Source organism: Pseudopodoces humilis, chromosome 6 (assembly GCF_049639895.1).
Source record: "Pseudopodoces humilis isolate 2021_Gansu_Grassland_sample_001 chromosome 6, ASM4963989v1, whole genome shotgun sequence".
Lineage (NCBI taxonomy): Eukaryota > Metazoa > Chordata > Aves > Passeriformes > Paridae > Pseudopodoces > Pseudopodoces humilis.
This window is the reverse complement of record NC_142205.1, coordinates 15,775,036-15,800,872: the sequence shown is the minus strand read 5'-3', so window position 1 is coordinate 15,800,872 and position 25,837 is coordinate 15,775,036. Positions and strand designations below refer to the sequence as shown.

The 25,837-nt window shown below is 35.4% G+C and overlaps 1 protein-coding gene across 6 annotated transcripts in view; it reads left to right on the top strand.

Moving 5' to 3' along the window:
- The window catches only part of LCORL (ligand dependent nuclear receptor corepressor like), an 82,238-nt gene that overhangs the window by 43,925 nt on the left and 12,476 nt on the right, over window positions 1-25,837 (top strand). For 3 of the 6 annotated variants that reach the window (XM_014261411.2, XM_014261415.2, XM_014261427.2), the window contains exons 6-7: window positions 6,526-6,616; window positions 15,789-20,662. In XM_014261411.2, coding sequence (XP_014116886.2) covers window positions 6,526-6,616; window positions 15,789-20,662 — 4,965 coding nt within the window. Of the gene's footprint in view, window positions 1-6,525; window positions 6,617-8,017; window positions 12,005-15,788; window positions 20,663-25,837 lie in introns of those variants that run through there. The other 3 variants (XM_088055942.1, XM_005517812.3, XM_088055943.1) reach the window with 3 other exon arrangements.

The window sequence follows — 25,837 nt, the reverse complement described above, 5'->3', positions numbered from 1 at the left end:
TGTGATCTAAGTATAAATTCTTTAGGTTCACTTTCTGCTTAGGCAACTGTATTTGTATTTACAATAGTTATCTTTGAAATGAATGATCAAACTAGTCAAATAGACAATCTTGCTCCTTTGCTGTGAGAGTGATTCTTCAGCTTGAGAGGTAGGAGTAAACTGTATTTTCCAGATTACTAGAAGCAGTGAGCAGACCCAAGCTAAGTGCTAACTCGGCACTGAAAAGAGATTTTGCCACTGAAGCTCTCCATTAAAGAGACCTTCTTACTTTCCTCCAGTATTTGGAGGCCATTTCTTAAGCCAAAAATTCTTCAAGTCTGACACTTCCAGACCTGCTAGCCCTGATTTTTGGGCTTACATGGCAAGGTATTAGTAACTGGGGAGGGCTGTAGGGTGGCATCTGGGAGAAAGTGTTGTGGCTTTCCTGTGTGGGGCTCAGCCACCTCTGCCACAGACCTGTGCCAGGCTGAAGTGGAGCACAGGAGCTGGGTTGTGGTGCTGCTATGAAAGCATGCTTAGGAAAGCAGAAAAATGCTGGACAGGCAGAGGGGTAAGAAACAGCACTGGGAACAATAAAGTGAGGGAAAGGGGAGGGGAGATGCTCCAGGCACCAGAGCAGGTATTTCCATGGAGCACATGGAGAGGAACATGGTGGAGCATGTGTTCCACTGCAGCTTGTAGAGCAGATACTTGTTCCCATTGCAGTCTGTGGAAGACCCCACATTGGAGCACTGGGTGTTTCCTGAAGGATCTGTGGCCTGTTGAGAAGGAGCTGTAAAGAAGAATTGTACTGACTTTAGCCCCCATTCTCAATCTTGCCTATGCCATCTGGGGATGGGGGAGAATAGAGGGGTTAGAGTGAAGTTGAGAGCTTGATAAAAGGTAGGGGTGGGGGAAGTGCTTTAATTTTTATTTTTTTCTCATTATCCAAATCTATTTTAAATTGCAATAAATTAATTTTCCCCAAGTCTGTTTTGCCTGTAATTGGCAAGTGATTTCTCTGTATTTATCGTGATGATTTTCATCTTATTTCTTCCTGCCCTCCATATTGAGGAAGGGGAGTGATAGAGGGGCTGAGTTTGTGTCTAGCTACTGGCTGAGATAAACCTGTTGCTCCTCTGGAACTGCAGCATTTGCTACTATGAGTGTTTAAGCACTAGCATCCAGGTATGTCCAGCTGACACCTGACTGGTAGTAGAGTCCTAGAGCATGCTCTACTTTCCTCTGCAGGTGGAAGTGTGGTAATTTAGCAGGGTGCTTTAATTCCTGTGTGCCTTGCTGGTAATCAGGCAATCATTTCACTGTCAATCAATTAGCAGCAACTGTCTCCAAAAATGTATCTTGCTCCTTTTTCTAATCCATGTAGTTCTTAAGACTGTCCAGGCCTTGAAAATGACTCTGCATAGTCAAACAAAACCTGTTTTCAATGCACTGCATCTAACAAAAGTGGGGTGATAATGTGTACTTTTGCAATACTGCTTTTCCTCTAAATTAAGCCAGTGGAGAAGCAACATCCTTGCAGAATGAAATGGTGAGTAAGGGACATTGTTGGAATATCGTGTAGCAGCTTATTTCCTTGTGCAGTCATGGGGCTGAACTCTTTCAGGAACATTCCTAGCAGCAGCAAAGTTTGATGCTGAGGCTTCTTTGACTTGGTAGATGCAGGAGAGTTGCTAGTTCTCAAGCTTCTAAGAAAAGTGACTTCAAGAGTGAGTAGAAGCAGTACAAATATATAATCTGCAGGTTTAGCTGCGCAAGTTTATTCTTGTTTCTGGATCTTCTGGAACCAAGATACCTGGAACCACACACTGATAGTGTGTAAACATAGCCAAAATATGCAAGAAAATTTTCATAATTCTCCTGTTTCATTGAGCCATTATAGACTGGAAGACATCAAAAGATAGCTAGCAGTGTTTTGAAAGAATTCCAAACTTTACTGAAAATAAGCTTCTTTTTCTTATGATCCCATTTTTACTATTTTTATTGGTGAAAATAGTATGCGTTTTGAAGATATACATGCTATGTTCCTAAGATAAATTGTATGAGCTGTAAATATATTCAAGAAATAGTTTAATACGTTTGCATGAGAAAGTCACCCTAAAAAGCTACAGTTTTGAGGGGAGTAGGTGTTTTTCTTCCCTGGCTTCCATGGTGGCTAACAGCCAAGCTCCTTGCCAGATGCTTGCTTGCTTACTTCTCTCACAATGGCACAGGGGAGAAAACGGGAAGAACAGAAAGGAGAGCTTATGAGTTGATAGAAGGATATGGTCATTGCTTACTACCACTTGCCATCTAAGCAGACTTTGGGAAAAATAATTTGAATTATTGCTTATTAACATAAATATTTCATTGTTAATTCAGGCAGTAGAAACAAAAGAGTCATTAAAACACTGCCTTTCCTCCCTCCTTTCCCAGGCTCAGCTTCACTCCAGGCTCCCTTGTGACCACCACCACCTATTGTAGTGTAGGGGGATTGGGTGTGGGCTGTCCACAGTCTGTACCTAATGGTTTCTCTCTACCACTGGACTTACCTCTGCCATTTTCTCATTGTTTTTGTTCCCATTTTTTGTGTCCATCTGACACTTTTCCCCCCTTTCTTAAATACAGTTCTCCGGAGTTTCTGCTCAAGTGGCTGCTGGACTCAGCTGTGCCCAGTAGGTCTGGGAGCCAGCCATCTCTACCCAGCACAGAGCAGCCCCTGTCCTATTCTCACAGATACCATGACCACCCAATTTCATCTGGCATTTTTTCATGTTACAAAATAGCACTTTTAAGTCAAAAGAGGCTATTCAAAGTGCTAGTTAAGAAGTAATAAAAAGCTTTGGTGTTCCTACTGACAGTTTCCTGAAAACACTTTCTGTGTTCAGAAGCACAGAGAATAGCCAGCAAAAGGCAAGGCATGATCAGGAAAAGTGCTGAAGACAAAGGTGTTGTTTTGTTGCTACAAAACCCCTTATTTGGATGGATAAGGTAAAGGGAGAGTTGTTATTTACTAAATCTTACTATATTAAAACTAGGTAGTGCTCTCTGAAAATTCTTAGAGGAAGAGACAGTTAATGGGCAGGTTTTGCTCAACAGTTCTTAAACATTGGAACTGCTGTGACAGGAGGTCATGGGTCACTGGGTTCACAAGGGGCCTTAGACTTCACAGCCAACAGAACCAAGGCCAGAAACTAAAGTTAGAGTAGGCAGGGATAAATCTCTGAGATCCTTAAGCCAATGATAGCAGCTGATAGGAGGGCAGGAGAGCAAAGAGCTGCAGGTAGTAGCCAGACTTATGTGTTCTTCCACACTAGGAGTGGAGTGCTCCCCCTGCCTGGGGGCTGTGAACTGAGTAGAGTAGTTTATCTGATGTAGTAAGACAGTTCATAATAACTAATGAGAGATTTTCTGAAACCCAGAAAAAACCTCAGTTTAGAAATCAATGTAGAAATACCAGTTGTAGAAACTCTAGGCTGACCTGGTTTCTGTTGCTTCCTGTTCCCCTCCCTGCTTCCATAACATCACTAGTCTGGAGCAGTTTCAAGTGATTGTGGTCCTTATTATTTAGAAAATGAACTTTGATCACACTTAGTTTCATCTTGATATTGGTGCACCTGATGATCTTGTGCTGAAAACCAAAGGCCAGAGGTTGAGCCATTTCTTTGAAGATAAGAATAATTTAATTTGCATAGAAATAGCTACATTAGAAGACCATGAGTAGCAAACCTCCAAAGCATTTAATATATTTTCTATATTATCCAGTGTTACATATTTTTTTTTATGAAGACTCACTTCTTAGTAGTCATGGCTTCGCCTAAAGAGTAGAAGTAATTTCATATATTTTATTAAAGCCACCTTAGAGAGTGGTTTTTCTCTTCCTGATATAATTCAGTTCCTGTCCAGAATTCTTGCATACCTGTTTTGACTGATTTGTAAGAAATAATAGAAAGTTCTGCCTCTTTAGTTTAGTTTAGCAAAGACTGCTCCTATCTTGCAAGTAACAAGCTTCCAAGATTCATAGTTCATCTGTAGGATACCTCTTCACAAACTTTTTGGTCCTGTACCAAATTTGGTCCTAATGTACCAAATTGAATATCTTAATTGTGTATATATGCACAAATTCATTTCATTAGGTAGGATTTCACTATGTCTTAGAGCTTTATAGCAAATGCTCTCATTTTCCTACCAGTTTCAGGTGGGGTTTTGTGAGGATTGTTTCTTGTTGGTTTCAGTGGGTTTTTTTGGTTTGTTTGTTTTTGTTATTTGTTTTTTGGGGGGGAGGGGGGGGTTTAATTTGCTTTTTTTAAATTCAAATGAAATTACTAAAAAAATCTGTAGTCCAGTGACTCTATCTGATATTTTGCATGTATATCAAATTTTTTATGATTCTTTATACTGAATATCATCTTCCCATAAAGCATTGTCTTCAGGGGGCTGTCATGTACTTAATGAATCTGCATTTGCTGTGTTGGAAGAATCAAATGTCTTGAACTTCAAATTACTTCAATTCTGCATATCCTTTAGAGACTGAAAATGTATCTAGTTTTTTGTTTCAGAAGGCTGAATTTTCACTGCTGTGTTCTTTTAATCACTTTTCAACTGATTGCTAGCCTCGTGTTGGCAAAGCCAATTCTGAAAGATTGGGAATGAAAATTATTTTCATTATGGAATCTTACAAGAGCCTTTGGATTTTGTTTATTTGTTGGGGCTTTTTCTTTTACTAAAAATCTAGCTAGCTTTGCTTTTTTTTTTTTTTTCTTTGTAAATTGGTGGAGAGACAATTAGCTTTTTATTGCTTGATAAGTTGTCAACTTTGAAGTAGTTTTTTTTTTTTCCAGTAATGTCTTCTAAACTTTTTTGTGATGTCTGTATCAACTGAAGATGGAGAGAATGTTGCGTAAGGGAACACACAAGCACTTAAGAAAGGGAGATGTACTTTGTGCCACTGACAGAACACAACAGATGAAATCTGTCTGTTGCACAGGACTAAGGGACTTTGGGTTGAGCTTGGGTATTCCTGGGTTGGCCAAAAAGTCTACGTAGAATTTTTTTGTAGAGTTCTTAATTGGCTTTTTCTTCTGTAATATCAATGAATCAGGAAGGTTGATTAGCATTAGTCCTTACTCTAACTTTCTTATGAAAGATTTTGAAAGGTATGTGTTCAGGTGAAAAGGAGCACCTTTGCCAAGTGGTATATTTATATATATTCATCCCCTAATGCTGAGTTGTGATGTTCCTTTTTCTCTCTTTGACCTCCTTCAAATAGTACAAAATAGTTGTGGAAGAACAGTCAAAAAGCAGAAAAAAAAAAAAATATCTGAATTTGATTATTACACGAACTCTATTACTTTACATTATTGGTATAAAGGAGAGCTACCCAAACAATTTTCTTGACTTCTTATTTGATGGTTGGCATTTGGATCCTTCAACCAGTGCTTCGTCATCTGCATCTGAGGCTATGGGAAAATATGTGTGATTGATTGATGTTTTAAAAATAATAGGCAGTAACATTAAAATGACACTGTAAATGCAATAAGGGGTAGTGTAAGGGTGATTATAGAATTGAATGTTGAGCTACATGTTGAAACTTAAAATTGAATTCGCAGAGCTCAGGCACACAAAACAGCCCAAGTTTGAAAGAGGGAACCAAGGAAGAAAGGTATGAAATTAAATATATTTAGGGTATTTAATTATAATTCAAATGTAATTGATTTTTTTTTAAGAAAAAAAAATTAAAAGTAGTATTTCAACTGTTAATGTTTTTAAGTATTGATTTTTAAAAAGTATGTTTTTCTATTTCAATACTTCATAGTTTTTAACAGCCAATTATAAATCTTTAATTTAACATTTATCAGTGACTTGACAGAGTGGACTCCCACCCTACTTTAGGTCTTTCAATTTCTAATATTATTGTATATATGTGGAGGCAGCAGGAGGAGTATGTATAATTGAAGTGTTAGAACTCTGTATTGGGCTCAAGCTCTTTTCCCAGTTATGGGGACATTACTGGTTACTGGGAAGTTACCCAGTTACTGGTACCTGCTCATCCAGTAACCTGGTCTAGTGTCATTGCTGACCCTGCTCTGAGCACAAGGTTGGTCTGGAGGCCTCCTGGAATCCTTATTGGCTTGAATTGTTCTGTAAGGCTAGGATTTAGTTATGTCAAGTTCAACTTCAGCATCAGAATTGTGTGTTTGTTTACTGTATATAAATAATGTCAAGTGCATTGTTTTGGTTGCCTTGAAAGTAAAAAGTGATTTTTAGGAAAGCAGTCATGGTTGGTTAATACAGGTTCTTTTAAATTTTATTTCTGAATGGGTTTACTTTTTTTGTTTTTCTCAAATTTAAAAAAGTTTGGTTACAAATCAAGTATACAAAATCATTTTCTGATGGCTGATACTGTTAATGGAATAAGGTGTCAGAAATTTTACAAGATAAAGTATCTGTTTGAACATTGTGCCATAGGTGAGAATACATTTGCTGACAAAAATCTCTGAGATCTTCCTTAAAACCACTGTTATCATCACTACTCGTTCTTTGCAGGGGATGGAGTGCTAGATCTCTCTACAAAGAAAAGCGCAAGGTTGGAAGAACCAAAATATGATCCATTGTGTTCTGAAAACTCAGTGTCTGGGTAAGCAATGTTTAGGACTCTCTTTGGCTTATCAAAAAGACAATCCAGGTTTCTTTTCTCTGGCCAGGTTTTATGTTCATAACATACCTGTATATACTGGCACACACATGTGGTTCCTATTTTGCTTTCAAAAGAATTTTTGTCACTCATAAGTGTGTGTCTATGTATATATCATATGTTTCATTTGTCTTTTTCCTTTTTTTTCTGTTTAAAGAAAAGTTATCAGAACAATCACCAAACTTTAGTTCATGTTACTAAAAATTACATGAAAATTGATTACATAACACATTAAAAGTAAGAGAGTAGTAGAAGAAAATGCAAATACTTATTTTAGAATTTATTTAGGGAACTTCAATTTTGGACAGAAATGACCATGTTAATAATTAGATGTCAAATCTTCTTCAAATAACATGAACAAGTTAAATGACTATTATCTATAATATTTGTTAATAGAGAGAGCAAGCGCGTGAGAGAGAGCTCTTAATCATCATACTTATACTTGCATCATGGTTCTGACTATGGTGTGTGGTGGCAAATAGTTAAATTTCTTTATTCAGCAAGGAAAACATTACTGCATCTGCTGAAAGCTACCACAAAATTAGTGAATTGTATTATTTTGTTGGATTTTATGATCTTGGCATTCTCCCATCCACTAGCCATAGCAGGACTCTTTTTGTCACCTGTACGTCTTACAAATAACTTACTACGAATAGGACTACAGTAGCAGCATTTGTTGAATGATGTAAAAGTGCACTTTATTAATTTGCTGATATGAAAAAGTTTGAAAATGAATGGCTTTGTAATTAGTGAGCTGTAAATAGTGAGTAGAAGCTTTAGAAATTGTCTTATTTTGCGAAAAATGGACTTGATTGTTAACTACAGCACTTTATCTTCTTGTTGTAGAAAGCCTAGTTTTGTGTAAGTCTGGGATGTTTGTGTGTAGTTATGTACTTATTGCTGCAAGTTTCCTATGAGGGGGTTGACTCTTTTATTACTTGTTTAGCGGTAACGTCACGTTTCTACTAACAAAAACTCCTTCAGGATTTGGGTCTCTAATGGAACGTTAATTGTGTAATTAAAATTACAAGTGTTGCTCTGCAAGCATGTGAACGAGGGAATATAGCAAGCACATGAGACTATTACCAAATACTGGGCTAGGATATAAAGTTCTTGGAAGGGCTGCTGTAGAAGCCACGGTATGATTTTTGACACTGTCCTACCAGAACTGTAACATTTTGTTAGGATAATCATTTAACTACCACATCTCAAAGGCTAAAAAGTATCAGAAGCAGTGATGTTACCGAAGCAAGGAGTATAATAAAGGAGTGGACCCTTCCCTTCCATAGCTGTGTGAGAGTCTCTCATACATCAGTTTACCATCGTTTCATTCCATCCATCCAGGAGACTACACAGAAACAGAGAGGACTATGTGGAAAGAAGTGCTGAGTTTGCAGATGGTTTGCTCTCAAAAGCTTTGAAAGACATTCAGTCTGGAGCACTGGACATAAATAAAGCAGGCATACTTTATGGCATACCTCAAAAAACTTTACTTCTCCACTTAGAAGCCTTACCAGCAGGAAAGCCTGCACCTTTTAAAAATAAAACTCGAGATTTCAATGATAGTTATTCATTTAAAGACAGTAAAGAAACTTGTGCAGTCCTACAAAAAGTAGCCTTGTGGGCAAGAGCTCAAGCAGAGCGCACAGAAAAAAGTAAACTCAGTCTACTTGAAACCTCAGAATTAAAATTCCCAACAGCTTCCAGTTACCTCCACCAGTTAACTCTACAGAGAATGGTCACTCAGTTTAAAGAAAAAAGTGAAAATCTACAATATGAAACTTCAAGCCCTACTGTACAATTAAAAATTCCTCAGCTAAGAATAAGTTCTGTGTCCAAACCACAGTCTGATACTGCTGGTCTTCTGGATGTTATGTACCACGTTTCTAAAACCTCCTCAGTCTTAGAAGGATCAGCTCTTCAAAAATTGAAAAATATCCTCCCTAAACAGAACAAAATTGAATGTTCTGGACCTGTAACTCACTCAAGTGTTGACTCCTACTTTCTGCATGGGGACCTCTCTCCTTTGTGTCTTAATGCTAAGAATGGGACAGTAGATGGAACCTCAGAAAATACAGAAGATAGTTTGGATCGTAAAGATAATAAGCAACCAAGGAAAAAACGTGGCCGCTATCGGCAGTATGACCATGAAATAATGGAAGAAGCAATTGCAATGGTAATGAGTGGGAAAATGAGTGTTTCCAAAGCACAAGGAATTTATGGGGTACCTCACAGCACTTTAGAATATAAAGTAAAAGAAAGATCTGGAACATTGAAGACTCCACCGAAGAAGAAACTCCGATTACCAGATACTGGCTTATTTAATATGACAGATTCAGGGACTGGCAGCTGCAAAAATAGTAGCAAGCCTGTGTAGAATAATTGTTAGCAAATTGTTTTGTGTGTGTGTATGTATGTCTGTATACACACACTATGTGAGAAATACATATGCTCACTCTGACAGAAGACATTAAATGATACAGTTCAAAAACCACATACATGCCTTTTGAAAAATAGTTTTATTCAGGGTTTTCACTGTGGACAGAATTATAGAGTTGCTCACTTAATTCTGATAGTGTGTATTTAATATAATCCTTGTATAAATAGGTGAAAAGATTCAGGTTTATTTAGTAGTCACTAGCATAAAGATGTTTTGGGAAAACAAGTATTTGTCATGTGAAGCATAATTTTTAATTGGTGAAGAACCACTTTACCCATTTAATTATCCATCTTATTACGGAAATACACAACCAAGGGTTAGCAGACTTTTATAGTTCACAGAATACTTGCAATAAATTGTAAGTAACTCAGATTATACACAGCAAGGGATTTTTTTTTTTAAAAAAAGATAGTTCCTCACAAGGAAGTGGATTTGTGAAGTATTAGTAGGATATAGTACATTCTGTGAAAGAAAAAAGTTCGTTATTTAAATATCCAATACAAGTAAGAAAAACATTTCATTACAAAAATGTGTGTTTAGCAGGCATAAACTGCATTTTTTTATCATTTTAAGAAAATTTTGTTGTTGGTTTAGGAAGAAATTGGTGTTTACAAAGTGTACACTTATGAAATCTGAGAAATTACTGTAGTTATAGAATTATTAAATATGAAATGAGATGGAATACTAAGAGCATAAAATAACTTAAATTTTAACATAATTTTCCTTTTTAGTTTGACAATTAAGGTAACTTGTAAGGTTTAAAAAGAAAGTTGGAATGCATCTTAGAGCATGTTCATAATGTGCACAGAATGAGCTTGAGAATGGTTTGGGTTTGTTTGTTTTTTTGTTTAAACGTGCTGGTTAGTTGATGTTATGACTACTTAAAATTTATTTAAGGATTGTGTCACACTCCTATTGAAAAACCTCACTGTAACTGTAATGTATTTGCTGCTGTGACATTTCAAAACATTTTCAGTTTAACAAAATGAATACCAAGTTACATTATCATCTTGCTAATAACCAAATTTGCAGTTCAGGGTCTTGATAGAAATACAAATATGAAACAGTGAAACTGTTTTGAACTTTTCAATAGTATAAATTCTTTATAAATTTGGTAGTTAGAAGTTAGGCAGTTCATTTTAAATACGTAACTTTTAATAGAATTTAAGGGAGACCAATTACCTTCATATTGCAGTTTTTACATGAATTTCAAAGTATTCACATTGGACTTTTTATCACACTTAATTTTTTTATGTAATATCAGAAGTATATGTCTACATATGAATGGGGGCTTGCTTCATACATTCACTACTGAACATCAATGCCCTTTTCCTCTCAACATGTAATTTTTTCTATATGTATCTATTTTGGCATTAAAAAAAAATACTTTCTCCAACTTTTATGTACATCTTACCCATGCACACATTTTTTTCCCCCCACTTAAATTTGCATGTGTATGGGTTAATTATAGAAATTAAATGTGACGTTAGATACATATAGCACACATCAGGTAATTTCATTTATAGATAAACTTGCCATTAAAATCAGTGGAGAGCATACTGCAATACTGGTGGCAAAATCTAGCCCATCTATTAACACCACTGAAAAATGACAACTTCCACTTTAAAACAGAATAATCCTTTGAAACTGCACTACTAGTATCTCAGTTCTTTGGTCTCTCAGATCTATACTGAATCTTCTTCAGTCATTAAGGTTTACTTGCATATTACAGAATGAATCTCTCAGGCACATGATGATTCTTGGGGTGTCTTGTGCAGGGTCAGGAGTTGGACTCAGTGATCCTGGTGGGTCTCTTCCAACTCAGCTTAATCTGTGATTCTATGATTTTAAGCAGAAATGTACCTGATAAGAAGTTGGCAGAACAGCAGATGTCAGGGTCATCTTTTGTTTTAAAAGAATTAAGCCATATTTTGTGAGGGCCAGAAGGATTAATTTGTGAATATATCCCCACTGAAAAATGCAGCTGAAAAAAAAACCTTAAAAGTTTCAACATCTGTCTTTATACAGTTTTTCTTGCAAAAATCTGGGGCTTCAATCCATTGCCTAATATTTGTACCATACTGATGTTTTCTACTCCTCAGACATTGTTAGAAATTTGAATCAGAACTTTATATTGAAGGCAAGTGACAGTACTCTTTTTATATCATTTAAAAGATGACCTGACCAAAAATTTAACAGGATTCATAAAATCAGGGATCATTTTACTATTGACTTAACACTACTCAGTAATTTTGTATGTAATATTATAATTAATTTTCAACATTTTAGTACTTGTATTTATTTTTTGGTCAGAAATAGTAATTAAAATATTTTTTGATAGTTTATAGATGATACTCAACCTGTAAGTGTTTAAAGAACAGAATTATTTGTCTCTAATTATTAGGCTAATGTTTAATTACACAGCTAAGGAAAGGCAGGGAAATGTGTAAATTCTCCTCCCCCAACCCCTATGTATTTCATTAATGTCATTTAAATTATACATTTTGAACTGTTTTATAAATTCAGTTACCAGTCACTACTTAGTAATTGATAACTTCTGAAAATTCCTGTTTCAGCAGAATTTTAAATGAAGGCGAAAGCAAGCCCTACATGCTTTCTACTTATTTGAATGTTTCTCAAGTATTTTATATTAAAAAACAGTGCCTCTGTTTTTAGAACTACTGCTCAGTAAAGTTGTTTAAACCATTTCTGGTAGCTAATGACAATTTTATATTAAATTGTATATTAACTTTAGTGAGACTGATTTTTTTAGTTGTTTACAGTACAAATACTTGTATTTGTTTTTTAATTGCAGTATTTCCATTGTCGCAGTAATTTAGTAAAACTCTGTGGCTGCCTTGATTTTTGACAGATTTTTGTTAACAACTGATTTTTAGGCAATTAGTTATATTTATGCATAAATCAATTGCACTATAATTCATGAATTATTTATTACAATATTTTCTAATGAATTCCATGTATTTGTCTTGTGTTGTAAATGTACTGTAATTCTGTTTCTTCTTTGTGTTGTTATATTCCTAAATCTGATTGTATGAATTTAATTGTTTAGTTAACGTGTTTCTACGTTGTAATTTGTAGTAAAGCACTTCAATGCTTTTGCACATAAATTTACAACACTGATGTGTGATTGATTTGCTCATTCAGTAAAAAAAAAAGAAAGAAACAAAAACCTGTACACTGACTTATTTGACTTATTCCTGAGGCACAAGTTGATTAGTAGTGGCATAAGACCAAGAACTATACAAATTAAGCTCATAATGACTAATTTGCTATGAGAATTTTATCATAAATAGTAGCTTTAAGGAAGGATGGTTTCTTTTCTCAGAATTGATTAATTACTAACGAGAAGAAAATCAGAAAATTAATTTTCTAACAACCCCTTTAGTTAGCAGCTAAATATTATAAATAGTATATAGCTTTTTTGAGGTGCTTATTTACGTAATAAAGTCAGAAAACAAACATTTGTATAAGACAGATTTATATTTCTATAGTAGTTCCATGCTGTTTGTATGAGTACTCGAAACTATGTTCTGTTCCAGTTTTGTTCCTGTTCCCGGTCTGTAAAGATCTTGCTAGAGTGATCTGTCTTCTCTGTGGCTGAGATGACAGGGGAAGGACCTCTTTTGGGAGTCCTCTGATAGAGCTCTTCCCTGATAGTTTTTGTGGAGGAGGAAGTTTTACTTTCTTATATGTAAATTAATAGACTGAAGTCTGGTAATTAACCTTATCACATTGCTGCCTTTGTGCCATTTTTGTACTCTAGTCAATCCCCACTCCATGTTATTAACTGCCCCTATCTGCCAGAAGGGAAATACCATGCCCTACTTAACCTTTGCCTTGAGCGATACAAAAGGTACAAGGGTAGCAGTGCATATTGATCCTCTCACCTCTTAACCCCTCAGTTTCCTGCCCGTTCTCTCCAGCCATCTTTTTGTCTGTGGTTTGGAGGAAGTGTGCAGTTGGTCAAAGTCATAGGTCTTCCTTCTATGAAATTATTGCTTAAGCCTTTTGTCCTGAGGATAGTCTAAACTACAGTGTGACAACACAAATTTAATGAGATACAGGAAACTGAAGTATAATTCCATAGTTGTCTTGAAAAGGGACTAAAAATTAGTATGTTTAAGTATATTGACATCTCTACAGGGAGATACTTCAAGGAAAATGTGTTGCTTTAATGCTTGAATTTGTTTGTGTAGTAAGCTCTGCTCCAAATGGTCACCGAGTAAGAGCCCAGTGTGTTTTACAAACTTGGAAGATCGTTTAGACTGTGGAACTATTAAAATAGAATAGATGAAAGTTGTCTGTTGTCCATCAGCTTTGGAAACTAACGCATGTTAAGGGAAAGCAGATTATAGATGTCACACAAGGGTGGATAGTCAGGACAGAAATTATTTTAGAAAAACGTCCATTATGGCTGTGATAATCAGAATATTGCTCTATACAACAAATTGATTCCCACATATCAAATTCAAAACAGTTTTGAGGCCTGTGGATGATTTGATTGCTCACTTTGAGAACGTTGTAAGGCTCCAGAAGTTTCTTTCACCGGTGAACAGACTTTAAGTACCAGTTATGGAAACAGGCTCTCTATAGCTAAAGCCCTCCAGTGAAACGATAGGCACACCTTGTAAGTCTAGACAGATAAAAGGTACCTGATTAGAAATTCGGTCTAAAAAGAGACTGCTATAGCTATCTTTTTAGCAAATCAGTACTTAACAAATTTACTCTGGTTTACAAACAGAATATGGAAGATGAAGGCCTAGTGGCATGTTTATGTTTGGGTTTTTTTAATCCTTTTAAAACATTAATTAAAATCATGATGCTGGGGAGGGCAATTACTTTTTATCCTTAACTGTATTATTAGAATAAGCTTTCTTTTTACAAGTGTAGTGATTTTGATACCTTGTGACTCCTGAATTTGTTGGAGTAACAGTCAGTTTTTTCTCAGTGTAGTGGCATTTCAAAAAGAGCCAAATCCTGACACTGACACTCCCTTGAATAATGCGGGGTTTACTTTAGATTGCAAGTGCAAAGAATACTTTTTTTCTTTTTAAGACTTAATAGTTTCAGATTAAATTTAATCACAACTTCAACTAATACCATCACAATTATCTTATGCCTTTATGAGTTATTATCATCTAGACACCTGATTTTGAATGTATACAATTTCATACTGAGTATTATAGGAGAAGGAAAAAAAGAGGAATTATGCACATTTGGCTGGTTTTAAGCTCTAAATTTTAAAAGCTGTCTAGGACACTAAAAATCCAAGATTGCATGTAGTAAGTTCCAGTAAGAAACTTGAAGCTGAAAGTTACTGATGCTAATAATTTTGGGTATGATTTAATTAAAGAATAGGTACCTATATTTAAATACAGCACATTTAATTTTAAATATGTTTGTTCATTGATCAGTACAGTTATAAAACAAATCAAAATGAAAATTTTTTGAAATATAGGCTTAAATACAAAAAAATTACAGGGGATAACAGTAGGGAAAAACATGTTAGTGTCATGTTCAGAGTTTGGTGATATGTTTAAACTATGCATACTTTTCTAAAACAGAATTCTTCCAACATTTTCTGCTCATGCAATTGGTTTCAATAAAACATTTGAAATAGGTGTTAACTATCTGTTGATAGTTGCTATACAGCATAAGGATTTTGTATTTAATTGAAGAAATACATGTATTAATTTCTACCATGGAAATTTTTCAGCTTTTCAGTATAAATGATTGATTAGGTAAGTAGTGACATTAGTTTTAATAATTTATAAGAAATTGATTAAATAGTTAAAGTAGTATTTTATAAGTTGTTTTTTTTTTAGTTAATACATTTGAGAACAACTGCTCAGCAGTTAGATACAGGCCTACCCTGTTTAAAGGATATTTAAAGGATATTAACTTTTATCTCTACTTATTCCAGTGATGATTATCTCTCTTTCTGTTTAAGGAATCTGTGTGTGCACACACATGTGTGTTTAATGTATTGCAGTGAAGAGCTTGTGATGCAACACTGCAATTTTTTTAAAAACTGAAAGGGAAAATTTTATCTGCTAAGAGCGCTAGGCTATTTTTTTTCCATTTGCCGTTAGCTTGTTAAGAGTTCTTTAAAAATAAATATAGAAATAAAAATGTCTCTAGAAATACCTTTAAGTGTATCCTGAAGAGCACTCAATACACTTGAGTATTTAAATATCTAAGAGTGGGATTCAGGAGATATGGATCCATTCTTTCCTCTGCCACAACTTTGAACCTCAGTCATTTACCTTCTTTGTGCCCCAGTTAGTGAAAATGGGAGTAATACCAAGCTTGCCAGGTTCTTGGTGAAGTTTTCTTTCACTAATAGTTAAGATAGTTGGAAATACCAGAAAATTAACGTTGTAGTTACAGTTAGGTTCAAGAAGCTGTATTTCAAATTATTCTTTTTGCCTCTAATTTCTTCATGATTATTTTTCTTAATGGTAGTTTGGTCCTATCACTGATAAGATGCACATCATTGCTAGTGACACTTGCAAGTATGATTGAATACTGCAAATAGAACAGAACTGTTTTGTAAATGTCAGGGTTTTAGGCTTGAGTTTAACCGTATAACAAACATTAGATGTGGTGTTTTACTGTAATTTATATTTTGTTTTGATTTGTTTTCATTTTCAGTTCAAGCTCAACAGCTGATGCAAATTCAGAGGAAACAGCTAATTTGGAAAAAGGAAAATCAACCTTAAACAAAGTTTTGGAGTCTTTTTGTTCATATCACTGGCAACAGACTTTGGCTATGTTAAAATTCCTAATACAGGATGAAAATGTTCCTATAGTTTGCAGTTGCAAGCAAACACATTCGGTCCACTCTGAAACTCCCAGTTCCCCTACTGAAGAGGATGTTCACGTTCCATTTTGCAGTTGCAATGGACACATGCTGACAAAAAGGTGCTGTTCACAAAATCAAAGGCCAAATACTTGTTTACCACCTCTGTCTGTTTGTATTAAAGATTTCCATTCTTTGTCATGCCAAGCTGTAGCAATTGGATGTATTAAGACAATGGTGAACAAAGCATGTAGTTCTCCTAAGTATTGTGCTGACCAATTGCAAAATTATAGCAGGCATTCTGTGAAAGCAGCAGCATGTACATATTCGTCTAAGGACTGTGACCTCTTAAGCAGCATTAAAAATTCAAACAGATCCCGCAGCCCTTCGCCACCTCCACTGTCACCTGTACACAGTAAAGAATTTGAATTGTCAGAAGGAATGGTTATGGATTTTCCAACTTTAGACAACAACAAGCTTGAAATATCCATCAACCAGCCTCCATCCCTCTTGCCAGCTGAAGGAAGCAAGGGAGAATTTGAGTATGAGGGTAAAACGTGCAAAGGAAAAGAGAGTGATTATTCAGATGGAGCACTGGTATCAGCAGACCAAGAAAGCAGTGATGGTCATATGAACTCTGAGAAAGGTGAACATTCTGCCATTTTTCAAGATTTAATGGACCGCATTAATGAGAAGTTGAAATCAATAGACACTACAGATTTAGCAACAAATCTTGTGAAACTTTCAAGCAGTGACAGGGCACCAGAAAATGATGTCAAATTAGGAGACTTCATAACTTCTCTTTTGCATAATGCTAAGGCAAGTGATTACAGCTTTATGGAATTACTTCACCAACATGATAAACAAGTGGAAAATAAAATTATCCAGACAAGATTTCGCAAGCGTCAGGAAACTTTATTTGCAACATATAATTCTCCCGATTCACCAGTCATTCGACGACAGTCTTTGCAAATCAAGAGGGAGCTTGCAAGCCTTGATGAAACTCTTGTAAGAAAAAAGTCAATTTCTGAGAGAAATACAAAGAAATCTACAAAAAAAATTGATAGAATGCATCCAAATAAAAGACATAGTTTTACTGTGATAGAGGATGAGACTTTGCAACATCTTGAAAGTAATCCATTTGTGAATTGCCAAACCAAACCAACGTGCTTTCCAGTACACCAAACAGAGTCCTTCAAACTACCTCTTACTAATTTTCAGACCAGCTCCAGCTTTCTGGTTCTTTCAGAAAACAGTGCTATTGCAGCCAGCCAGGCAAAACTCCCAAATACACAAGGCAACTGTGCAACATTAAAACAGACTGGTCAGATTCCTCTGAAGGATGAGAGTAATGAAATCTTGGGTAGAACTAAACGTACCATTGTGCCTCCTGGGTGGTACTCTGTGTATGTAACAAACAATATCATGTTTAGAAAGTCATCCAGTACAAAAAAGTCTTTAAAAAGTTTGGAAAAAATAAAAATAAATAAAAATGTTCATGCTGAAAGATGCAGTGACATAAATATAAGCAAAATTGTGAGAGACACAAATCTGCAAGTTGTTGTGGAGCGTTTAGAAGATACAATAAACTTAGCCAGAAAGACTAGCAACTCATTGTTGGATAGTTACAAAATAAGCCAAAAATTAAAAGATAATGCTTATGAACAGGTTATGAACCCAGCTACTAGAAGGGGCTTACCTTTCACTCTGAGTGAAATGGAATGCACAGGACAAAGCTTCCTTCCACATTCACATGTGCCAAGCAGCAGTAAAATCAAAGCAATTTGTGTTGCATCAAACACAGAAGAAACTGTTATAGATCAAGAAATTAATGACGGCCTTTTGAAATCTCTGACCTTTAATTCAAGCTGTTCAACTTCCAGGAATGGGGACTTGCATATAACATCTGAAGCCGGGGAGCTCTCATCACCCTTAAACTACTCTAGTCCTATTAAGCTTATGTTTGTCTCAGAAGTTAACAGTCATGAAGGAGTCAAGTACACTCTGACATCTGCAGCTGCATCTTCTAAGGGAAGCACAGATCTCTGTTTGTTTCAGGGGCACACAAACACTTTGTTAGATAAACAGGCCACAGGTGACCTTTCTCATGCAGTCTGTGTCAAGGGTTGTGATTGCAGTGAAAATGATACTAAAGAGGGGTCAAGCTGTGTTTATGCAGAAGCAGTTACAAGCTCTTGTCCAGTTGGTCAAATTAACATAAATGACTCAAAAAAAAATGATGACATTTTGGAGAAATCGAGCAGTAGCAGTGAATCAGTTTTCAAAAGAAAACCTGGTAGACCAAAGAAAATAGGTCCTCAAGTAGTTAAGCAGGTTAAGAGACCTATTGGACGGCCTCCTAAACCAAAAGTAGACATAAGTGGAAGCACAAAACCTAGACCTGAACTTAGCTGTGGTGCTAAAAGCATCAAGTCTGATGCAGCAGCAATGGAAGAAGTTAACAGCAACAAAAATATTACTGTGACGGTTGTTTTTGGAAGGTCAAGAAGAACTAAGAGACATGTTTCTGAAGGTAATCTAAACCTCATCAGCATTCTGCCCACACAACATATTGACTCTAATTTTGCCAATGATCCCAGCAAAGCAAGGCACAATGCAGAAACTGGAGATGCTTTGACTGAAATGGTAAAAGTCTTTCAGAATCCTTCTACTGAAAAAGAGGTCTCTGGTTATGACTATGTCAGGCCTATCAAGAGTAATCTGGCATCACCACATCCTTGCAGCAATGTTATACGGCAGATTAAGAAACCATTAACCACTGTTCGAAAACCTGGAAGGCCAGCAAAAGTAAAAATTTCTGGCATATCAGTGACTGTCAGTAGACTTTCACCTCAGGAAAGAAAAGTGAGCATCAGTAATGGTTTGCCTCCTTTACAACAGCAGAATGTGTTAAAAGACATACCACAGGAAAGAAAAAATCAACTGTGCAATAATATGGGTCAAGTAAAGAACATGCAGAAAGATTCTAGAGAGGATGGATCACACAGTGTTACTACAACAGTGTCAAGAAAACGTGAAATTCCATCAAGACACTCTGCTAGAGACAGAAAACCTTCACTGCATTTTTTGCATTCATTAGCCTCTTCTAGTGCATTTACTTGTAGAAGTGCCTTACTACATAAATCCTACAAACTCCATTTGAAAAAAGCTAAAGAGCGAAAGGAAAAACTTGCGCAATCAAATCAGAGTGCAGCATCCAAAGATACCTCAGAACTGAGAAATTCAGGAAATGCTAAAAAGGATCTTGAGGATGGTGAATTCGGGCCCATTAATGAAGTATCATCAGATCCCATTTTTTCATCAAATCCCTCTCTCAGGTGGTGGCCTACTTCCACTTCAAGTGACACCTTGTTGGAAGAACTAAACAATAGATTTGAACAGATGACTAATACCTGGTTGAGAGTGGGGGGAAGTGAGTTTGACAAATGTGTATGTGAAAAAAGGGATCCCATTCAACAAGACTGTAACACTGAAGTGTCAGACCCTTTAGACTCTTGCCTTGTAGAACTTGAAACATCACCCATAAAAATGCTTTTCCAGAAAAAGTGTAATATGAATGAACTCTGCACCTGGTTTATGCAAACTACAGAAACACAGTCTCTCTCTCTTGTGAGAAAGGCAAATGCTCGCAATCCCTTAGAAGTAGTTAGTACTAGAGAGATTAAGATGGAAACTAAACAATCTGATCCTAGTACTTGCCCTTTCAGAAAGCACTTTAAAAAGTTTGCACTATCCTCCCCTTCAAAACCAGCAGGGAAATTGCAAATATTACATAACATGGTGAGGTCTCCAGTCTTAAGCGTGAAAAGTAATTTCACTTTAGCCAGATTAAAAAGAAATGAATTTAAGAAGTTGCAGCATGATAGATGGGGACAAACAAAAAAGCTCTATAATCAGACTCCTGGAGGTTGGAAATCAAAAAGGAAAAATCTGCAGTTATTTTGTCAAAGCCAGTTGTTTAAAAGTACAAGTGGGGACACCAATGATGAAACACCCAAGCTCCAGGAGAAAAATACAGTAGAAATTCAGCCCACTCAGCCTTTGATAGAGTCTCAGAATAGCCTCTTGCCAACTGAAAATGAAGCGAGAGATGCATTTGTTCGACAGATGATGGGATCTTCTGACTTTAACCCACATCCTGGTTTAGCAAATATACTTAAGTCACATTCAGAGGCAAATGGAACAATTCATTGCCAGCAAAATGTTAGAAAAGAACAAAGCCAAGATAAACTGTTTCAAAATACTTGGAAAGCCAAAACCTTTAAAGACTGTAGGATATTTCTGAGAAAAATCAACCATATTGAGCAGCACAATTCATTTAAGTTAAATAATGTCATTTATTCTCCTGACGCTGTTGACAGTAAAAGCACTCAGGCCTATATGGAAGAAAAAAGACATCCTCTTTTAAGGTCCCATTCTACTAAACAAAATACATTAAAGAAACAAGAAAATGAAGTGGAAACATCTAAAGGATCTAGTTCTTCTAAAGTGACTGAAAATCTGGATGGCCAGTTTCACAGCAGAAAATTAAGTAGTGATGTAAACCAGGACGATAATCCTGCTGGTAGTTCTGAAGGTCTTACTAGAGTAAACAAAAGAAAAAGTCCACAATGGGAGACCACTGATACAAATTTAAGAAAAAGGCATAAGAGACAATCATGCAGTAGTGGACAAATGGCACCTTATTACCCAAAGTACCAAGTAGGTAAGTTCTTGTTCCCCACTTCATCTTAAAATTGAAATCCTAAAGAATTGAAGAAGTCAAACAACTAAGCACTTTTTTTTTTTTTGCATGTTACTCATTTTAATTTCAGAAAGGTCATGAAATTAAACATTGCATAACATCAGAATAATTCAGAAAGTGCAATTTTAAAATGTTTATAATATTTTGCACCATTCTTTCAGCTCTGATAAGCTAACCAATATAGTTCAGACAGACAAGAAGTCAAGTTCTGACATTCTGAAGTCAGTCACATCTGGCTATTGACTTCAGAAGGAACAGAATTTCATTCCATTGTGTAGTTTCTCATAGTGTGAAGAGGGGTAAGCTATGTGGCGTAAATTCAGTGCATTAACGTTTAGCTGGTTTTTAAAAATTCTCATTGAATGATTTCTGTTACAAATATGTAATAGTTTTGTAATTTTACAGTAAAAGATATTTTGTACTTCTGAAAATTATTCAGTCAGAGACCCATTTTAGTATCCTTTCCATGCCAAATGAAATCTGCTGACTCTAAGGGGTTTGCACAGTAAATCCTTACACAACAATTTATAATGCAGAATTATTTTTGACAAGTACAATATACAGTTACTATGCTAAATACTTTGGCTTGGAGTCTTTTTAGGCTAGTGTGAAATTAAATCTTTTTTTAAAGATAGGTATTTATAAATACAACTGTGATCTCAGAAAGGCCATTATATTACTTAGAAAGAGGGCACATTTCTGTAATTGTTTTGTCTGTTGGGTGAAGAGATCTCCTTAAACAGAAGTCTCAACTCATTTTAACAAAATTACTAAGGTGTGAAATCCTCACCAAGTAAAACACAGCTCCTGAAATGTGGTTTATATGACTGCCTTTGTAGAAACAATATTGTATTAGCTAACCTGATATATTACCCAAATAAAAAAAAAACTTATTCAAAATATCAGAGCAAAATCTTAGGTCCTTCTTTGTATTCTGTCTTGTAGAAAAGGATCTCTGATAATAAATGGAAAGGTTAATTTCAGTTGTAATATAAAGAATATAATGGCTCTTGTATGCTTTATTTCTTTTGTAGTTCATGTGATAGATAGAACTCTTCATATTAAGCTCATTCAGTATAACCCTGCTTTTTCCAAAGTACAGCATTTTTAACTATAGACTACTCTTCTGTATTTTAATTCATTGATCTGGGGTCAAGCTCAACTTAAATAACTTGTTTTTAAGAAGTTCAAACTTTGACACAAAATTGCTGTTAAAAAAAAGAACTATAAAAGAAAAGGATAGCACATACCCATTTCTATATTGCAAATGAAGAAAGAGCTCTCTCATACTTGTAACTCATTGAGAAAATGTTACATTCCAATTATATTTATCTGTCAATGTTTTGTTTCTATGGTAATGCAAGACCTATTACTGTGATACGGTCTCATGTTAGTTCTAATTGGGACTCAATTTTATCTACCTGATAACTTTTATCCTTTAGTTTTGGATCTTCAGGAAATCTGATAACTATTTTGATATTTTACATTACTTCATTTACAGTTTTTGTTCTTTTCCCTTGACTCATGGTTTCTCATATCAGTCATTGTCTTTAGAAAGTCTGTGATGGGAAGTTCATTGATAATGGAAATGTTAAAAGACAAAGAATGATGATTCTGGAATTGTCTCCACACTTGTAACCCCGGATATTTCTTAGGGGTACTATTACACTCTCAGAGGATTGTCTGATATTGGAAGGATGTCTGGTTTTGCTGTGTTGATGCAACATTGTGTACTCCCTGCACCAGCCAAGGAAATCATACAAACATTTTTAGTCTAATATAGCTACTCCCTAAAAAGAAGCAACATGATTTCTAGCTGTGCATGCATGTGACTTCAAACATAACTCCTGCATCTGGAAGTTTAATGCACATGAAAACATCATGTTTTGTTCATATGTTCTTTGGATTGTATTTTTGTTTATGTGGTATCATAAACTATATCATTGTTCTGTTGTCACGCTTGAAATGTTGCTATAGACACATTTATGGTCAGTATTTGAAATTTTTCTTCAACTTTTGCGGATCTTGCGGTCTTACCAAATGTTCTTCAAAGAGAGAGATGCTGAGATGCTGTTTTATTGTGAAACATTGTGGCAGGTGGGCAGAATGTTGTAACCAAATTTTTATGTACACTTGGTTTTCATTAGCGTGTGCAAGCAGGAATAAACAATTGAATTCTTACAGGTCAAGGTAGTGTCCAGCAACCAGAATTACTCATGCATTCATTGCAGCAACAGAAAAGAGTTAATTGTTTTTTCTCATTGCCTGTTGAATTCAAGATAAGGTGGCTGGTAGATACAAGGGTCCATTTGATGTTTGCTGCTACTTCTGAACTGTTGTTTCCCCAGTGTATTTGATGTGTTGAGGGCAGTTCCCTTTTACTCCAAATCCATCTTCTGGCAATTTTAATTTCTTTAGCAACACTGAAACACTATTATTCTCTGTTCTGCAAAGAAAATTACATAAACATGTTTTTAGGAAAGCATTTGTTTTCTTTTCACAAGAGTAGTTCACTGGTAACACTGAAGGTTACATTCACATGCTTTGGACTTGGGCAAAAGGTTTCAAGAAAGCCAAGCTAAAATACAAAAAATTATTAATCCAATGATAAAACTGGCACATGTGAAATACTCCATTTTATGATCTTAAAATGTACTGAATATTTTAAAAATCTGCTTCAGAGGGTGTGGACTTCATACAGATGGAAAAGAGACTGTGAACCTTCTACAGTAGCAGGCAGAGCTGACATCACAGACCTGTGCACTTGCCCTTCATATCAGGGTGGGAGTTTGCATACAAAAACTTCTAAAAATCAATTTCTATCACTTAAAGTTAGGATATTTTAATCTAACATGAACTTTTTAATTTTTGCCCTTGTATTTTGACTTTTCTTCAAGTAGTCTGGAGTTTTAGAACAGATCTATTGGATTTGTTGGCAGAGAATGTGACTTTTCAATTTAAATTTTTTATTATGTTTGAATATGTTTTTTAAATTCCACCTTAATGAAAGCAAGTTAGTGCAGTACTTGAAAGCAGAATTTGCTAATTTTTGTGGTCATTCCAAAGTTGTCTGGAAGAGTGAAGAATTGTAACTACGAAAAGTTTGGTGTTGTGAGTCTAATTGGTCTCTTCATTGTGTACATAAAATAACATCTCTATTAGTATTACAGACAAACACTTTCTTAAACTTAACTTCCATTACTATAAGTTTGCTAAAAATTGGAAGGGAAAATTTTGCGAATTCTTTTTTACACATCTGTGTTAGTATGGCTTTAATATTCAGTATTGTTGCTTATTTGTCTCATCATAATGCAATCTAGTTATGATAAAGCTAGAAATGGGAATCACTTCCCTACTAGTGTGAATGACCTAGTGACAAAGAAGATTTGTTTTAGCAGGTTGTTCAGCTTTCATGAAGGACCACATTCTATACCCCTAATGAGCTACAAATTTAAAATACTGTATTAGGAAAAGTGCAGAGGAGACATAGTGTGACAGTTATTGAATCTGTTGATTTTAAGAAGGCTCTTTTCACAAAGGCTTTTCATTAGAGGGTTACTTGGCTCTAAAATAAGTTTCACCTATGATGCAGAGTAAGCAGATAGAAATTTTCATACCTGCAGTTGCCAGACAGGAAATTACCTTTTCACAGGCAGACATAAACCGAAGAGCATTAATAGAAATATAAGAAGAATATGAAATGAATGACTGTTTTCAGTAAGTGGGCCATTTTTAATGCAGAAGTGTAAAAGCAGAAAGGTACACTTGATACATAATCGACTATACATGTGTAATAAATCCTTACTCATTTAATGAACTTAATTGTCTCTGCCTCATTCCCCACAATGCAACAGCAGCAGCTCCCATGCCACAGTCTAATGCTCCATTTTGTTTTACACTCTGGAATTCTACTTCCAAAATTACATACTCTTCTTTCCTCTTATTTTTCTCACATCATTTGATGTAGTATGGGTTTGTGTAGGTTTTGGGTGCTGTTTAGTTTTAAACTGCAGTTATTTGCACATTGCCTTAGAGTATGCTGTTACTCATCTTCTTTTGAGGGTTCTGAGCTAAGGATTTTTACTCTTACTTCTTTGACTAATGGACTTTTTTTGAGAACTTGGCTCTGAGGTCTTCAAATTTCTTTACCTGCTAGGATATGTAGTTTTCTGTAGTTTAGTGCCATGATCATTAAGCCTTTCTGTAGATTTATATACCCAGTTTTATACCAAAGCTGGGGTGCTTTTTTCATAATTTTATTCAGTATTGTTTTGCTATCTGTTTTTAATTTTATATCTTCAAAAACTGAGAAGCTCATGGTCATGTTTTCCTATTTGTCCTTGGTCCTGAGGAAATTATTAGATTTTTCAGCTTTGTTTCGGGAACTGGTAATACTAAATAAATATAGACAAATTTCTGTCTTTCTTCGTAAGCCTTTTTTTAGAAGAGAAAATAGCAGTTTTCCAAGGCCTGCACAGTGCTTTTGAAAATCTGACAAGTACACATCCTTTTTAAAATCCTCTCTTCTGTTGAGAGTTTATGGCCTTAAAGCAGATTTTCTGTTGCTGTTAGAAAAGGAGGGAGGTCAATCAACAGAGCCTGTGAAGATGTAACCTGTAAATTACATATTTATATAGTCTGACCATGACCAGAGCAGTTTTAATTTTTCTGAGACAATTCCACATTTTGGTGTTGAAAATAGTTCAAGAGAGATGCTTTAATTCATAGAGGCCTGTGTACTGTACCTTAGTTTGTGTTTCTCAATTGTTTATATGCTAAAGCTAGTGCTGCTTTTTTACTTGTACCACATCTTTGTAAAGTGTCTTATACTGGAATCTTCAGTTAATTACATTCAAAAAGTGCAGATTCTGGTTCCAGAATCAAGGGGGGAAATTTAAAATGGTGTGAAATGACTTCATTGTTGTTTGCATGTACTCTTGGGTAGATTTTCCTTTCCTAATTCATCTTTTACTCATCAAAGGATAGTTTTAGTCTGACCTTTGATGGTTTGAAATACTTTTCAGATTTTTAAGCCAAATATAATGCCACATTTATTCACTGTTCATCCTTTTGCTTGCCATGTCCTTTAATTTTGCTATAATTGCATAGTTGTGCCTTAAAGATACTGTTTAAACA